The 19,373-nt window shown below is 38.9% G+C and overlaps 1 protein-coding gene across 11 annotated transcripts in view; it reads right to left on the bottom strand.

Moving 5' to 3' along the window:
• Positions 1-19,373, bottom strand: part of GRIP1 (glutamate receptor interacting protein 1) — a 437,555-nt gene that overhangs the window by 148,399 nt on the left and 269,783 nt on the right. For all 11 annotated transcript variants that reach the window (XM_070454639.1, XM_070454640.1, XM_070454647.1 and 8 more), the window contains 3 exons: positions 15,452-15,587; positions 12,537-12,682; positions 5,139-5,222 (listed from right to left, as the gene is read on the bottom strand). In XM_070454639.1, coding sequence (XP_070310740.1) covers positions 5,139-5,222; positions 12,537-12,682; positions 15,452-15,587 — 366 coding nt within the window. The remainder of the gene's footprint in view (positions 1-5,138; positions 5,223-12,536; positions 12,683-15,451; positions 15,588-19,373) is intronic.

Raw genomic sequence — 19,373 nt, 5'->3', positions numbered from 1 at the left:
TTTTCAGTTCAGTATTCTTCAACTCTATGACTTCTGTTTGGTTCCTTATTACGTGCTCTTTCTCTCTGTTGAAGTTCTCTCTGTGTCTTTCATTCTTCTCCTGAGTTTGCTGAGCATCTTTATGACCATTACTTTGAACTCTTTATCAGGTGTATTACTTCTCTCCATTTCACTAGGTTTTTTTTTTTTTCTGAAGTTTTACCTTGTTCCTTCATTTAGGACATTTTCTTCTGTTTCCTGATTTTGCTTGACTCTCTCTGTTTGTTTCTATTATTATGCAAAACAGCTATCTCAGTCCTGAAGGACAATCTCTGTCTGGATATGGCCCTCTTATCCTTTTGGGGGAAGCAGGAATTCAGCTACTTCTCCAGTTCTTCTCAGAGTAAACTGTTTTATATGTAACTGTATACTTGTTGTATTTGTGGGAGGAAGTGAGTTCAGGATCATCTTACCCTGCCATCTTAAACCATCTTCTATCCATTTCCACTTTTTTCACTATTGTTTGTCTGACTTGATTTCCTCATACATCACCATCCTGGCCACCCATCTGGATGGTCTCTAGTTTGCCAGTATTTGATAAATATTAATGTTACCATTAAGAACTTCTTCTTTAATATTTGCCTGGTTGAACAGACTGACATTTCACATATTTGGTACAGGTGGAGAGGTTGCTTAAAGAACCTAGCCTAAGAGAAAAATTAAAAGGCATTTCCTGATGAAAGCAAATGTTTCCTTTATGTTCATTTCTATTACAAGTGATTTATTCAGTCTGATTGATTGGTAAAAGCTCCATTTCAGTATTTTTTTTTAAATTCAGTTTGATGGCTTCTTTGAATCCCCTGACTCAAAATAGGAAATTCATGACTTTCTCAGAAGAAAATTCTTAATGAAAATTATGACAATAAATTATAGCACATGCTTAACCATATTTATATAAATACCATCATGTAACTTCTTTTTTGCAAGGTAATTATAAAAAGATAGGTTTACTTTCCTTTGAAGGGTTTTGATTCAGAAAAAGATAAAGGCTGAAGGCAGCAAGAAACTTATTCCACTATTTTGACTTGAAGGTTCTAATACAAGTATGTTAACAGTAGATACATGTCAAAATGTGAGAAAGGTAACTCTAAATTACTTGATATGTGACATTTTATCATTATTTGAAATAATGAACCAAGTTTAATTTGTGATTCACTTAGGTGCTAAATGTTTGGAGCTATAAAGCAAAATAAAGACCATTCAGAGCCCACTGGTATTTTAGATCTTGGCTGCTCATTAACATCAACCACCTGGCATGCTTTATTAAAAGTATCAATGCCAGGGACACAATGTAGACCAAATCTGAATTTGGGCTCCATATGTTAAATGAGTACACATAAGCTACAGTTTTTACAGTTGAAAATGACTAGAGAAATTGCCTCATCCAAAGTGAAAAGCAAATTAGTAGTAGAGTGATTTTTCCTGTTTTTTTAATTTATCACAAAATGTTATCTATTTTAAAAATTTTTTATTGGACTAGAATTGATTTGCAAAGTTGTGTTAGTTTTTGCTGTCCATCAACGTGAATCAATTATACATATACACATACCCACTCTTTTTTTATATATTCTTCCCACATAGGTCATTTCAGAGTACTAAGTAGAGCTTCCTGCACTACACAGTGAAAGTCAAAGGGTTCGTCACTCAGTTTCCTACTCTTTGTGACCCCATGGACTGGAGCCCACCAGGCTCCTCTGTCCACAGAATTCAAGAATTCCATGGCAAGAATACTGGAGTGCGTTGCCATTTCCTTCTCCAGGGGATCCTCCCGACCCAGGGATCAAACCCGGGTCTCCTGCACTGCAGGCAGATTCTTTACTTTCTAAGCCACCAGGAAAGCCCTACTGTGCTAGACAGTAAATCCTTATTAGTTACCTATTTTACACATAGGTAACTAATACTTTGACATATAGGTAACAATACTTTGCCCACCTGATGCTCAGAGCCAACTCATTGGAAAAGACCCTAATGTAGGGAAAGATTGAGAGCAGGAGGAGAAGGGGACAACAGACGATGAGATAGTTGGATGGCATCACCAATTCAATGGACATGAGTTTGAGCAAGCTCTGGGAGATGGTGATGGATAGGGAACTCTGGTGTGCTGCAGTCCATGGGGTTGCAAAGAGTCAGACATGACTGAGCAATTGAACACCATTTCTCATATAGCAGTGTGTATATATCAATCCCAATCTCCCAACTTATCTCTCCTCCTTCTTGATCCCCTTGTAGCCATAAGTTTGTTCTCTACATCTGGGACTCTATTTCTGTTTTGTAAATAAGTTCATTGATTTTCTTCCTGTTAATCTAAACCATCTTCTGCTTGGTGGCAAAGGAATTAACAGAAATTTAACTCTCCATGATTGAGACTGGAACATCATTTTTTATTTTATGGGTGCAAAGTTCTATTGTTTATGCAGTCAAGGTTTTTGAATCATGACATACAACACGAGAAAGGTAATTCAATTCATCAGCTAAAGGCCTGGCTTACTGTTAAAAGACCCATCCTAAGTAAGAAGAAATTCTCTAGCACTAAATGAACATGCTTCATCTGCAATATCTTCCTCTCCTTCCTTCCTGAAATGTCCCAGTATTCCCCATTGATCTAAGTTAAGCTCATATTCCACCTATGCCATAACGTCTTATGTGCCATGACAGCATTTATCCACAGTACTTTTTCATTCTGCAACTCTCTTTGCAATTAACCAATAATTCTTAAGGGATGGGTACTGGCCACCTTTTGAGCATGGAAGACCCTCCAGATGGGCCTCAAATTGGTTACAAATATAAGTTCTTTATTTATGCTCATTAAAAATTATGCAAAATTTGGCAAATTTTTGTGTTCAACCAACATACTAAGGGAGCTATTAAAACCTACAAAAATCTGGTACTCATAAACTAAAGGGCTTCCCTAGAGGCTCAGACAGTAAAGAATCTGCCTGCAATGCAGGAGAACCTAGGTTTGATACCTCGGTCGGGAAGATCACTGGAGAAGAGAATGGCTATGCACTCCAGTATTCTTGCCTGGAGAATTCCATGGACAGAGGAGCCTGGTGGGCTACAGTCCATGGGGCCACAAAGAGCTGGGCATGACTGAGTGACATAAACTAAGATTGGCTCATTATTACTAAGGTTTTATATCTACTATAATACCAAGAAGTCTGATATCCACACAAATCTAGGCATCATTCATCCATTCTTTCATTTATTAAATGCCTACGATGGACTAGGTAGGTGTCTAGGCTCATATTTTAAAAACTCTTACTAAGCATAAACACACAGATATTTGAAATTTCTGCAAACGGTGGGAAGGACATCTGTTACCATCATACCATCAGTTGTCTTAAGGTGACTGCAGATTGAAATTGCTTCTACTCTTTTTAGTTCTTAAATGATAAATTACTGTTGGTTTAGCTCTTTCATTAGCAATTTGATTTGTTATTGATTAACCAGACAGCAACTAGTGATGAATATCTGCACCAGCAGTATTTTTTACTGCATTTCAATAATTAGACTTATAAGCATGTGATTCAAGTGCACCTCTCTTTCATACTATATTGAAAAACTAGATTTGAATATACCACCCTCCAAGCTAAAATTATTTCTACACTGACTTTTCATTACATTCATCTAATTTTTTTTTCCATCTAATTTTTTACACAGAAATTTGAAAATGGTTAAGGTAAACGATCTTGGGGTTTGTGGCTCCACCTAATGTAGGACTGGGTCAGTAAAGTATAATAACTACTGGTCTAAATCACTTAGTGGGATCCTAGTTGCCTGTTTTCTCTAATACTCATTTGGGTATTATATCAACTTATGTCTTAAAATTCACTGGACTGTAATTCCCTGTGGATCAGGGTTCTGTCTCATGACTCCACAGTATTCTGCCCTATGCCGACATGGTGACATGTCCTTAATGAATGTTTGATTGATTGATTCGCTACATGACTGACACAGAATTGAACCTAATGCTTAAAGCTTAGTCATCTAAGGCAAGTTTGTATAATGAATACATCTCCTTCATTCCTTGAGGCTTGTCTATTTCTTAAGATGCTTAGTTAATTTTAATTAATGTCAAAAATGTTGACAGAATTTTGCTGCTGGTGAAGTACAAAATGCAATACATAAAAACAAAAAAAAAAAATCAGGAAATATTAAAAAAAAATTCCTGATGCTTACCTAGTTTCCTATTGAACCTCACTGTCATACTAGAAATTCTGAGTTGTTAATGCATGTGTAGACTTTAAGGATGAAATTGCTAATAATAACAGAAAACATTAAAAGCCAGCATTGTAGCTCAGAATTAATGGTCCTGTAGACAAACTGTGGACAAAATTTCACCTGAAATATTTATTATTAATATCATTCAAGAATAAGATGGACTGATATCTGAGGTGCTCAAGGGATTAGATTATCTGCAGTTCCTTTTTAGGAAGCTACAATAACAAAATGCATTTTAGGAAAAAATAATTTAAACAAAGTTACTGAAGCCTAGTGTATTCAATCAAATCAAGTAATATTGACAAACATTTTTGACTCAATGATAAATGGTATAGAAAAATATATAAGGGATGCAAAAGACATGTTGACAATTGGCAAAGCATCAGGATAACTATGACTTGACAAGGTTTACAAACAATGACTTCTTACTGTGTATTAATGAACTGAAATAAATTAACTAGATCATTTGGACTCCATTTAGATTCCCAATTATTGCTCTATTCCTTTAAAGAAAAATGGATGCAAAATTACAAGGTAACACTGTGTGTGTGTATTAATGGCTCAGTTGTGTCCGAATCTCTGTGACTCCATGGACTATAGCCCACCAGGCTCCTCTATCCATGGGATTCTCCAGGCAAGAATACTGGAGTGGGTTGCCATCTCCTTCTCCAAGGGATCTCCCTGACCCAGGGATCAAACCTGGGTCTCCTGCATTGCAGGCAGATTCTTTGCCATCTGAGCCACCAGGGAAGGCATAAGGTTATTTTAGGCGCTGAAAACATCAGTTTTTCTTACATGACTTTCTAGTTTACTCCCAACAGTTCAGTGACAAATTCTCCAAGAATATCTGATGGTTCTATTTTCTAACTGCCACCTACCTCGTATTACAAAACCGAAGGTATTTCCTTCTTTGTGTAACGTGACTTCCACCGTTCGGAAAATAACACTCGATCCTTGAACAGCTGAAAACAGCAAAAAGAGAGGGAAATAAGTCTTATTTCATAATAACATTTCTAGATTTTTTTGATAGGAATAAAACACTACAGATTTTTTGCTGCAAATAATTCTTATTGAGTAATTAACAGTTAAAAAAATCTGTTTTTAAAGAAAACATTAGAAAAAAATTGGAATGACATACAAATATCATAAAATAGTTGTCTGCATAAATGACTTCTATAATTAAGGTCCAGGTAGAATCAAAACCAGAGATACTTCCTTTCCTCCTGTGTAGCCAGTTTATAGAGCATAATATTCACATTGCTAAAACTCTATATAACAAGAGAGACAATCTTCATGTGATAAATAGAATTGTTTTCCCTTTTTATTAAGCAAAAGTTATACAATTTTTGTAAAACTTACAAAATAATTAATGTTTTATGTTTATTTTTTCTTTTTTATTACTTACAAAGTTTTATAGAAAGAACACATCTGAGTATCATTCTAATTGGTGATGACAATTGGATAACACTCGTAAAACATAACTGTTCTTGAGTAACTAATAATTATCTTTTTTGCAGCTAGAACAAGAAGAAAAGTATTACTCTCAGATTGCCATTAATAGGTTAAGTTGATGCAAACTGATTTTCTGACATGATGCATAGCAATTAAACAAAGACATCAACAACCCAAATGAAACTTGGAGAGCAAAAATTTGAAGAACATTCAAAATATTACTACTAACTTATAAAATAAAGATCTACTTAATTTTACTTGATACCATCATGCTTAGGTTATGTTTGCCTGGTTATTGCTCTCATTTCACAAAATGAAATTGCATTGCCAAGTTGCTATCTCTAATTACATTATACACAGTATGAGGAGATAAGTTATATTATGAGCTCCCCTGGTGGCTCAGAAGATAAAGAGCCCATCTGCAATGCAGGAGAACTGGGTTTGATCCCTGGGTCAGGAATAACCTCTGGAGAAGGGAATGGCTCCCTACTCCACTATCAAGAAGAAACTTGTAGACACAATTTAAAGGCATCTTTGAAAAGAACATTTCTTGCCACTCATAGGAATAAAAAATAATTTTAATTAAGCATTAATTACAATTACTTTTTAATTATCATAAATTATGAATCCTTAAAGGGGTGGACACAATTACGAACAGCACACAGTTAAATTCACAAAACTGGACACAGGCAGCTGGAACACAAGGTACAGTAAGAACTTGGATCTGCTAAAAAGCAATATAAATCTACAGCTGAACAAAATGTTTTGGTATACTGCTGATTTAATTAAATGTCATATTCTCGCTATCAGGGGAATTTCAGTTTATTCTAATCAGCTAGGAGCAGTGCATACAAATAGTCAAAAGAACTGAGATACAGTTTTAATTAAATTTAAATAACTGAGTTCAAACCAAATGTTTTCTTATTTCCATGACCCAACAAGCCACTTGAAGAAATTGGTTAAGAACATGATCTTTCTGTTTTATTAAGAAAAAGATACGGGGAGAAATAATTAATGAGCATCTATGGAATGTTTTCTGTGTGCCAGAAACTCTGAAAGTGGTTTACAAATTGTATTTAATTTAATCATTAAATCAACTTTCAATTATATACAACTGAATTCTAATTCTGGGCCACCTGTCTTTGTTGGCTGGATGTCTGTTCTGGGGATGCAAAGCACTGTAATTTTAATTTTGCTTAAACTAAATCTTGCTGACCACAAAATCTTACAATCAAATCTAAAGTCAGTATAAAGACTTTGGGGATTATCTATAGCTTTAGATTATCCACACTATTGCTTGTCATCATGTGCAAAGAAAAGTGGGAATCCTGACTACATTTTAATATACTTAATGAAATAGATTTGGTCTTTATAATTTATATTTGTGTGACTGGCTCTTGGTGACTGAGGTTTCATATTCAGCACCAGACATCTTGTTTGGCCATGTGAATTCTATTCATAACTTCACGTGTGTGTGTGTGTGTGTATGCAGAGATCCAATTAAGGGGCTTACCCAAAGAATCAAACTGAGCACATAAAAGGCTGAGGTCGAACCAATTTTATAATGCAACAATACTACTCCTCAGTATTTTAGTTGTTCTGATGCCCCTTGTTTCTATATGTGCATATGCATATATTTCTATATCATAAAGTGACACTCTACTTTATTATGGTAGGTTTGGTTTTTCTAAATTATATACTACTCCCCCGCCTCCCCAACCCCTATACCTATAGGAGAATAGGAGTTGTGCACCTTCCTACCTCATTACTTTGGTTTTGCATAGCTAACTTGCTTTGGCCAATGGGGTGTTGGGGGATGCAAGCAGAGTCTGCAAATGTTAGGCTTGTTTTCCTTCTGCAGCTGGCACTGGAGGAGCTTCCCTTGGATAGCTGATGTTCTCTCAGACTACATCCCCTAATGAACCATGTGGAGAAGACCTGGGATGACCCCCTGTCCCCCCAACCATATCATCATCATCACCACCATTGTCATCATCTATAGGCTTTCTATCTCTCTGAGAATTAGACAGGAGAAGTAATCAGGCTGTCACAGAGACATGCTTTAACACATTTATTTGAATTATGGAAGGACTCCTGATAAAAAGCTAGTCTGATTTAGCTGATGGTTTAGCGGCGAGGACTGCCTTTGACAATAAAATTCCATGGCAGACATTTTTCATAAAACGGATGAGGTAAATCTGGAGCTCTAAGATTTGAATGGAAATGGTATTTAAAGATGCATAAAACAAACCTCATGCCAAAATTATATGCTGTCTAACTACTAAAGCTTATCATAAAGAATTTTAGGTGTTAACTAAAAAGTGGATAAGAATTAGGTAATATTTCAAAATTCTTTAGGGGTTATGGGAACAAAAAACTTGAAGGCACGCCTCTAGACCAACTTTGAACATACAAATGCCCAAGATACACTCTGGTAACATTCTCTCTAAATACAGTCTCGAAATACCACATAATTCTAGAGTCGAAAAGAACTCTAAGCTCATGGAGATCAACTATTTCATTGTCATTAAGAAACTGGGTATCAGAAAAGGGGAGGTGCTTACCCAGGGTCACAGTTCCGTTTTTCTTCTATCTGCTCTCCGTCTCTCTGTATCACTTTCTCTCTTTCTCCCTCTCTCTCATTCACACACACACACACACACACACACACACACACATACCCTCATACAGACCTTCCTCCAATTCCTGCTGGGCTATGGGGTTGGCTAAGCCTCAGATTGCCGTGATTCCTGAGAGAGTACAGTCTTGGCCTTGGGTGGCCTATCTTTCAGCAGGCAGCTCTCTCCCTGGGGCCTGGCTTGTGTCTGAGCTCAGTGAAAGGGAGGCTTATTAATCCCTTCGATCTCCCTGCACGCAAAGATCTTATTAATTTATCTAAACATAATAGAAAGAGACAGAGATAATCCTTGGCGAATAGACCTCTGCTATCTGATTTCTACTACAAACTTCACACTTTTGTGTTTAAAAATATTTTCTCTTTTCCCATCGGCTTTATTGTGTGAGGGAGAAAAGGCAGGTATAATCACAAAGTCAGGAGAGGTTTTAGCCCCTGGATATTTCTGATGTCCACTCTCTCCTCTTTAACTCTATTAATGCTGTATCTATTCAGACTATTACCTCTCTTTTGGAAAACTCTAACAGCCTGGGGGTTCATAGCTTCCATTTGGCCTCTTTAAATAAGTCAAAACTCTGATGGGGGGGGGGGGGGTCCTGGTGGTCCAGTGGTTAAGACTCCATGCTTCCACTGCTGGCGGCATGGGCTTGATACCTGGTTGGGAAACCAAGGTCCCACGTGCTGTGTGAAATAGCCAAAACGTAAGAATAAACCAAAACCAAAACCAAAACTCTGATCTGAGGATGCTGCTCCTTGGCCTTAAAAACCTTTAAAAAAAGGCTCCTTGTTGCCCACCATTCACGGCTTTGTTCCTGTTTACCCCACTGACCTCGTCCCTCTGAGGCCCTCTCTTCCTTTTGTGTTCCAGTAATTCCAAACTGGAGATTCAGCCTGTGAACTGGACTATCTTCATACTTCCTTGCCATACCCTATGCCTGGAATGTTAAGTTTTCCTACTGGACCTGCATAAATGCCTTCTAATCTACTGTGAAATCCCTAGCTCTGGACAACCCAAAATGCTCAGCAAATCTCCACAAATGCCTTACCCTGAGAGCAATACTAAGAGCTCCTCTTAGGAACAGGTTGTGGTTTATTGATATGCATGTACATACTGGAATAAAAATGCTTAATCAAAGAGCATTAACTCTAGATATTTGACTCCTCTTAACATCTAGGCAGTGGATTAAGATAGTGATTTCAAAACAAACAGACTTTAAGTTCAAGAAAACACAGTACTTTCAGTGTAATAATAACAACAATAATAATGGTAATATGGCTAAGATACACTATGGCTTATGAAGTCTGTGCTTGTGATCTAAATACATGATTACAGCCTTGAAATCTTACAAAAATTCTACATCCATTACAGTCATTTTATAGCTGAGAAACCTATAGCTCAGCGAAATTATTAATAATTTCCCCAAAGTCACAAAGCTAGAAAGGGACAAAACTGACACTTAACTAGTGACATAGTTCAAGCTCTCAACACTCTATTTTACTGCTGGCTCTTACTGAAATGAAAAATGCTATAGCAAAGTTTTAGTACTCAGATTCCAATTGATTTTGTTATAAAATCACCATGAGATTTTCAGTGTTAGATTTTATGTTAAGAATAAGAACTCGTGATTGGTATGCATTATACATTCACTCTCTGAGTGCTATCTCCTAATCCCAAAGCCTCAAACATCATCTCCAGTCCCATTACTCTTAAATTTACATTTCTACTCTAGATCTTTCTCACAAATGCCAAACTGTATCTCCAGCATTTTATGACATTTTCTCTTAGTACATCACATAGGCACCTCAGATGTAGTATTTTATTTTTTTTTAAGATGTAGTATTTTAAACAATGGACTTCTTTAAAAATTTTTTTAAAATTTTATTTATTTAGTTTGGCCATGCCGCACAACTTGTGCCATCTGAGTTTCCCCAGTCAGGTATGGAACCTGGGCACCCTGCGCTGGAAGCACAGATGCCTAATCACTGGACCACAAGGAAATTCCCTCCCAGCAATGAACTTCTGATCCTCTCCTCACAAGACAGCTCTGCCCACATTCTTATGCCCTATTAATGGCACCTCCATCCTTCCAGTTGTTCAGGCTTAAAACCTTCTGATGGTCCTTGACTTTTCTCTTTCTGCAGGTGTTCAGTCATTTCTGACTCTTTGTGACCCCATGGACTATAGCCCACCAGGCTTCTCTGTCCATGGAGATTCACCAGGCAAGAAAAAAGGGGATCTTCCCAGCCCAGGGATTGAACCAGGGTCTCCTGCATTGCAGGCAGATTCTTTACCAGCTGAGCTACCAGAGAAGCCCCCTCTTTCTGCATAATCCACATTAAATTCATCAGGAAATCCTGTTGATTCTGTCTTCAAAATAGATGGGGAATATGAATGCTTTTCACCATATCTTCCACCATCCTTCACCTGGATCACTGCAATAGTCCTCCAAATGGTATCCCAAGCTTCTACCTTTGACTCTGCCATCTCAACACAGCAGCCAGAGGAGCCTTTGAAAACGTTAATCAGATCATGTCACTCCTCTGCCCAAACCATACAACGCTTTCCTGCATCATTCAGAGCAACAATGAAGGTCCCTCCATTGGCCCACATGGATGGTCTATCCTTTACGCGTCTTCCCACCTCCCCCACTTCTCTTCATGCTTACTCTGTTCCAGCCACACTGTCCTTCTTTATGTTTCCAGAACTATGCCAGATTACTCCTGCCTTCTGATTTTAGCACTGGCATTTTCTTCTTTGTGGAACTCTTTTAACTCAGAAAACCATATAGCTAATTTCCTCACCTCCTTCAAGTCACTGATTAATGTCACTTTCTCAGTGAAACTGTTCCTAAGCACTCTACTTAAAATTGCAACCCCACTCCCAGCCCACACTCCCAACCCTTCTCCTTGCTTTATTTTTTGTCCCCACAGCATTCATGACCTATAACATTCATGCTACATATAGGTGATCCTTGAACAACACGGTTTGAACCGTGTGGGTCCATGTACCTGTGGATTTCTTCAATAGTAAATCCTATAGTACTGCACTATACCAGGTTGGTTGAATCTAGGATATGGAAGAACCTTGGTTTTGGAGGAATCATATATATGGAGGGTCAAATATAAGTTGTGCATTGATTTTCAATGGCAAGGAGGACTGGACTTCTAACCCCCTCATTGTTCAGGGATCAATTGTAATTAACTTATTTATTGTGGTTTTATTTTATTTTCTGTCTTCCTCTAGCAGTAGTAGTAGTGTTAGTCTCTTCAGTCGTGTTTGACTCTGTGCGATCCCATGGACTGGGGCTTGCCAGACTCCTCTGTCCATGGAATTCTCCAGGCAAGAATACTGGAGTTGGCTGCCATTTCCTCCTCCAGAGGATCTTCCCAACCCAGGGATGGAACCTGGGTCTCCTGCACTGAGGCAGATTCTTTACCATCTGCAGCACCAGGGAAGTCCCTCCTAGAGTGTAAATTCTACTGACATTCATTGGGGGACAGGCTGGAACATAGTAATGTTCAATAAGCCATCACTAAACAAATGAATTATCACCAGTTATTAATAATCAATCTCAGTTCTCAGTAGTACAGAAGAGCAAAGCTCTGACTTCGGTGCCTACTAATTTGGGAAAACATATTTAACTTAAGCATCTGTAAAATGAGAATAATAATGATAATAATGCCTACCTTATAGTTTTGATTTGTATATGTATTATTTATCAAACATTTTTATTTTGCCAGGTACTGTCCTGAATGCTTTACAAATGCTAACTCATTTAATCCTCATAACAGATCCATGAGTAATATCACAGGCTACTAATATCATCCCCATTTTTCAGATGTGCAAAAAAGTGAAACAAAAGAAGCTTAAGTAACATTCTCAAAGGCATGCAGCTAGTAAAAACTGGAGCTAGGAACTGACTGTCTATTTGACACTAAAGTTCAGCTCTGATGTTCACAGATGGCTTTAATGAAACCCGAGTCCTAGATAATTTCATCATTTATGCTCTTTTACATTCTTCCAGAGTAGGTGATAGTAATTCTGATAATTTTTTAAATATCAAGAAAGTATGCTCTGCCATTCCTGTAACAAGACAATGATGGCAAAAGAGAGAAAAAAAAAATGAGAACCGAGAGTTTGAGGCGAAAGCATGGAGCAGCTGTTCTGCCTCTGGCCGTGATGACTTACAGACTGGCGGCAGCTCATACTCCACCTCCAGAACCACTCTTTCCCCGACATTCTTCAGCAAGCTGATGATCTCATCGTGGCGGAACTTGGCCAGGTTGATGCCATTGACTGCTTTGATGTAGTCACCCACATCCAGCTGATCACTTCTGCAAAACAGAGTCGCTTCAGTGGGGCTCTCCTCCCCGTGGGCCAGTCTGATGGTATTTCCCACTTTGCTATCATGGATGAGCACGCAAGCCCAGAAGGCCGACACAGCAGGGTCCCTGCCTCCTAGGATGCGGTTGGTTCCTAAGGGCAGGATGCAGCTGAGGGTGGCTGAGATGCTCAGGGATCCCTCTTACTCACGCTGACTGTATACTTTCCAAGTCCTCTTCTGCATCTGCTGCTATCCCTGATTTTTTTCCCAAGCCTTTTCCTCTTTTATTTTTAAAGAGCATCAGAAAGTGAAATAAAGAGAAAATTATCTTTAGTTGCTCTGCCCCTAAAGAGTTGGTTCTCCGGGGGCAGATTATCTGTATCCTGGAAGTTTTCCTTTCTTCTCATTCCCTTTCAATGATGCTGCTTGCCTTTTGGACATTTCACTACTTTCGGTATCTTCACTAGAAGTAGGTCCAGGGCCATATAGAAGGTCATTTTATTTTGCTATTTATTGCTTATAGCAGGACTGATTTTTAAAAGTATCAGTGAAGAAGAAATTATAATGAAAGCGTGGGGATTCAGTAACATACTCCTCTCTCCTCACCATCATAATAGAACTGTGGCTACTTCAGGGCGTTTAGTCAAACTCTATTTCTAAACCAAGAGCAGGCAGCAAGACCAATGACAGGACTTAATTCAATAATATGTTCCCCCAAATAAAAATAATGAAATCATTTATTTTACATTAGCCCAGCTCCAATCACTCTCTCTTCGGAACCTCCATAATACTCTCAAGTCTACAGTACATGTGGTCACTCTTAACCCAGGTTTACTGACTGACACTTATTTGGCAACTTAACTGGCTCATGCACTGTGACAACTCTTATGTTGTTGCTTTTTACTATGACACAATGCGATTATTGCTCCCAAACTTCTCATGTTTTTTTTATACCCTATTTCCCTTAATAGATTATAAACCCCCAAAGGGCAGGTATCTTATCTTGACTTATTTTGGTTTACTATCTGTGAAATGGTAGTGGCTTAAACAATAAATATTTGGTGATCAATAACACTCATTATAACTGGCAGAGTGTTAATTTAATTATAGGATCAATACATGTGTGAACGACATTCTCACCCTCTCCCACGCCAGTTATGCTTGCTTTAGGGGCTACATATGAAGAAACCTTGGAGACACATGAAGTGCCAGCATCACGACTTGGCTATGACTGTTAAAAATTAAAGGAGGTTATGGTGGAAAGAAATCTCTTAAAAACCATAATGGAAAAGAACATGAAGATAATACACATATTATCACGTGTATGCGTCTGTGTGGTCAGTCACATCTGACTCTTTGTGACCCCATGGACTGTAGCCCACCAGGTTCCTCTGTCCATGAAAATTTCCAGCTAAGAATACTGGAGCAGGTTGCCATTTCCTTCTCTAGGGGATCTTCCCGACTTAGGGATTGAACTCATATCTCTTGTGACTCCTGCACTGGCAGGCAGATTCTTTACCACTGTGCCACCTGGGAAGCCCTGTATATATATTAATATGCATAACTGAATCATTTTGATGTACAGCAGAAATTAACACATTTTAAATTAACTATACTTCAATTTTTTTAAAAATGCAAAACAAAACAAACAAAAAACCCCACAAATCCTGAAGGAAGGAGACTAAGTTGCTTGTGTTGACATCAGCCTGGTTTTACAAACAGTACTGCAGATCATGGAGCAATCAATTGGCTTGAGCTTATAAATTGTACAAATAGGTTGATCATTGAAAATAACCACTATTTCAGGTGGTACTTACTAAGGTAAGAACTCTAAAACCTAATTTGGGACTCTGTGGACACGAATACCGGTGTCCAGGATTTAAGGGACATTAACCTCACTTTGAATGAAACCTCACCATTCCACCCTTTCTTTCTGCGGTAGATTTCGAATTTGTCTACAAAGCAAACCCACTCCTGTCCAGCACCCAGGATACCCTGTCATCAGCAAGAACTAATACAATCTGCAGTCCAGTAAGAACAAGGACAAAACCAGCCCTTCTCAGCTAAGCCTTCTGCCCTTTTGGAAACCATCTCTTTGTCCTGATGAAAGGAAAATCTCACAAGTAGAAAAGCTGAGAATATGTAGGACAAGTAAAATTGCTACTGAGATACTTGGAGCTGGGCCTCCCTCACTGCCTGGGCTCGTCATGTGGCAGCTTCCCCTGTCCACAGAATATGGGTCACCTATTCCCTGTTAGATGATGGGGCTGTCTCACTCCCACTGCAGCCCATTAGGGGCACATTTGAGGACTAAATCCATACAGGTGGCTGTTTTTTTTAAAGATTTTTTTTTGGATGTGGCCCATTTAAAAAATCTTTATTGAATTTATTACAATGTTGCTTTTGTTTTATGCTTTGGTTTTCTGGCCACAAGGCATGTGGGATCTTAGCTCCTCAAGCAGAGATCAAACCTGCACCCTTTGCATCGGAAGGTGAAGTCTTCACCACTGTGCTGCCAGAGAAGTCCAGACACAGCATTTTAAAATTAAAATCTTAGGAGGACTTGACTGCTCTTGAGATGACACAAGAGCTCCCTGGTGACTTCGGCATGGGCCAGAAAAGCCATCCTTCTGAAATCTGCCTCCTCCCCACCCGCCATGTTCCCACCTGGCAGGTGGCAGTGTCATTTATCTATTAGTGACCTTTTCTGATGGAGCTTTAAGTTCTGAATTAATTACACCTTCATTCCTTTTTCTACGTTTCCCTGCGATGCAGTTACCTAGCAGCGATTCCTCCTTGCCGCAGATTAGACACTCTGGGTTTGCCATCCTTGTCAATTCCGCCCGAGACCGTCAGCCCAAGGGTAGTGCCTTCCTTCTTCATCAGTTCAACCACAGTGGAGCCCTTGAATTCCTCTGTTAAAAGAAAAGAATCTGCTTTAGTAAATGATAGCAGAAGCATAAAGGGTTGTCTTTGTGGGTGGTGAGGTGATTCCTCCCCATAAACGTTCGGTAGTTTTCTCTGGTGGGAAAAGTTCTGCGGCTTCTTTTCCATTGCAATTTGCAGAGTGTCTCATAAAGATGAGTGTGCAGATAAAGCGGAGCAGCTATTCCACTAAAGGTTATTAAAATGGGTACCAGTGGGGTACTTCATTCTAGATTCACAATAAATAGTCTGACATGGCTTATGTACAAGGATAATATTCGCCCTTTGTTTCCTGTTTTCTGTCTTTCTGAAGTGACTTTCTCTCATGTTTCTCCTTAAAGGGAGCAATTGAGAATCATAAGGTAAAGGGGCTGAAATGAAATTTTAAATAATAATGCAGGAGCAGACAGTGCAGCAGCAGACTCCAAGTTTGCGATACCTTTTAGTTGAGGAAGATGAATGACACTAGAGAAGAGCTTTCTACATGTTCAAGAGAAATATTATTGACTCTAGTTTTTATTTTGGTCTTTCAGAAAACAAAGTAAAATAGTGTCATGTTACAACTTACATAATTTCTTACAAAATGTGTCACACTATATTAAGGCAGGGTTGGGCCTCAGAATCCCCAGGGAATTCTGTTAATTTTCATTCTTTCCTTCTGAAATTTTTCAATCTTACCAACCTTGTGGGGGTCATATCTACACACCAAGTATGCGTGCATGCTCAGTCGGTCTGACTCTTTGTGACCCTAGGGACTGCCGCCCCACCAGGCTCCTACGTCCATGGGATTTCCTAGGTTAAGAATACTAGAGCGGGTTGCAATTTCCTACTCCAGGGGATCTTCCTGACCCAGGGATTGAACCTGTGTCTCTTGCATCTCCTGCACGGGCAGGTGGATTCTTTACCACTGTGCTACCAGGGAAGCCCCAAACACCAAGAGAGAACCCAAATCTTCTGATTTAAGGCACCACAGAAAGAAAACTTGACTATCCTTGCTTTCAGAAATAGAAATGCCTCAACATTTACCCATCCAGAGGTTAACTATGACAAGGATTGTTTGAAAATTCTGTTTGTTATCCCCAACTCTGCATCCATTCTCTGGGGAGGAATGGGGAAACTCAGCAGTTTTCCAACTCTTCCTGAATCAGGTTATGAATTTCAGGGGTTATGAACTCCTAGGACATCAGAGATTCTCATGTTAAAATGCAAGAATAGACTTCCCTTTTCAAAGTCAAAAAAGCGAAAAGATTATTTGCACACCTCTGCCCTTTTCTTAATTACATATGGCAGTGTTAATTATCATTTCAAAATTTTATGAATGCATATCATAAAGGTTTTTGAATTATTGCTGCTGGTCTACTATCCAATTAGCCAATAAAATAAAAAAGTCAAATCGTGTTAGGGAAAGAAAGAATTTCTCATTTTGTCTAGTGAGAATAGAGTACCTGGGGAAAGAAGACAGGAACAGGCCACTGATTTAGATGTATTAGTGTCAGTCCAGGCTTGGGATTGCCAGGTCCTGTGACCTTGACAGCCTTGCATATTTCTCTTTTCATGGCAGTGTCAGGACACTGCATACCTGAGTTGTTGATTTAAAACAGAACCCAAGGAAGAGCCTGTGAGTGTGAGTGACGTGAGCTTCATTTACTACATTTTGAATGAGAGATCAAATAATGATTGAAATTCAAGAAGTAAAATTCTCTGAGTGCTAAAGAATTGATACTTTTGAATTGTGGTGCTGGAGAAGATTCTTGAGAGTTTCTTGGACAGCAGGAGATCAAACCAGTCAATCCTAAAGGAAATCAACGCTGAATATTCACTGGAAGGACTGATGCTGAAGCTGAAACTCCAATACTTTGGCCACCTGATGCAAACAGCAGACTCACTGGAAAAGACCCTGATGCTGAGCAGGGCAAGAGGAGAAGGGGGGTGACAGACGATGCAATGGTTGGAATGCATCACCAATGCAATGGACATGAGTTTGAGCAAACTCTGGGAGATGGTAAAGGAGAGGGAAGTCGGGCGTGCTGCAGTTCATAGGATGGCAAAGAGTTGGACATGACTTAGTGACTGAACAAGAAGTAAAATTCTTGTCAAGTATATAAAAGCACAGGGCTTTTTACCTCATCGACCAGGTGCATTTGTAACAAAAGGCCATGACAGTGTGCAATTCACATGCCCCCTCAACACAGAACAAAGCAACCCTCCCCACACCCCATAAAGAAATACACAGGCACAACTGACAGCTGAAGAGGTCAACTTAACAAGCAACCCCTATAAGTCCTTCTTGGCAAAAGGCTAGGGAAAAATAAGGTTAATAATAAAGGAATGAAAATTACATACTAGATGACGGCGATTCACATTACAGAAACATTATGTGTTCAACAACTCTGCCCAACGAAAGAATTGTTTGCATTTTCTTTATGTAGATTGATTCCCTTTGGTTAAGCAGTTCGTTACAGAGCTGTACTTGAGGAGTTGGGAGCGTTGGTTTTTAAGGGTATGTCTTAAAGGTCAACTAGAAATACATAAAAAAGCAACTCTTAAAACAGTAACAAGCAAGTGAGAATTAAGTTTCAATTAATAAGAACTTCATTCCTACTCAGGTTTTCAATAACATGGGATATAGGACATGAAAAGAAAGTGAAAGTCGCTCAGTCGTGTCCCACTCTTTGCAACTCCACGGACCTTCTCCAGGGGATCTTCCCAACCCAGGAATTGAACCGGGGTCTCTTGCATTGCAGGCAGATTCTTTACCAACTGAACTACCAGGGAAGCCCCATAGATGCAGCCTTATAAGATGTGGACAATGCAATTTTCTCCAGAAGGAATCTCGGTCCTTCCCAGACCTCTGGCTGAATCTGAGAATCTAGAAAAGCTAAATTCAATGAGTTTAATTTGGTCTCTGTTAAAAATACAAATCCATGTGGGTTACTTTTAAAACTAGTAATAGTCAATTATCCTCTTGTTTAAAAAGATTTCATACCTCTCCCCAATAGTTAGTTCTAATAACACAAAAGAAAACATTAATGTACTGTATCACTTAACTGAGTAATTTGTGTATTCACTGATTCTAGCACTTACTGAGTGCTTACTGTGAACCAGACAATGAAACTCAAAGATGGAAAAAGTCAGAGATGCTTAAAGCTTAGTCAACAGAGGCAAATGAGTCAGAGAGCACCATGCCATAGCGTAGGTTGCGGGGGAGGTGGGCCGCAGAGGAGATGGTCCTGGCCACAGTGTGAAATGAAGACTTGCTGTTCCAAATAAAACATCAATTTCACAATTTTGTCTTCTGTCTAATCTGCCTGTATTTATTGATCAGGATTAACAGAGTAGGACAGACCAAAGGGGGAATCTAAATTAGGCAAAACTCAGGAGTAAGGATAGAATATTGTCACAAGAAAATGTGCTGAATCACAGGAATGCTGACTGCCAATAAATATCTCCAGACCCTGCAGGACTGACTAAATCATTTGTGGGTGTTTCCGAAAAGGGAGAGGAGAAAAGCAGCAGTGTGGGGAGGGAGAAACAGGCTTCTTGACTTGGCTTTCTGCTAACCTGCGTGCTCCACTACACTAATCAATCATTTTATGTCTTTTTTGGTGTTTAATGTTTGCATAATGATCTAATGGTGAGGAGAAATGAAGACAGATGCATTCATTTGCATGAGTTCCCTTGTATAGTAAGGTTTACTGAACAAAGCTCGCAGTGAAACACCTCAGTATATACTGACAATTTCTTTCTTTGTGATTTAAATTGCAAATGTCCCTCCC

The sequence above is a fragment of the Odocoileus virginianus genome, chromosome 24, assembly GCF_023699985.2.
Source record: "Odocoileus virginianus isolate 20LAN1187 ecotype Illinois chromosome 24, Ovbor_1.2, whole genome shotgun sequence".
NCBI classification, from domain to species: Eukaryota; Metazoa; Chordata; class Mammalia; order Artiodactyla; family Cervidae; genus Odocoileus; species Odocoileus virginianus.
Note: the sequence above shows the minus strand (reverse complement) of the source record. Positions and strands in the feature narration are given on the sequence as shown.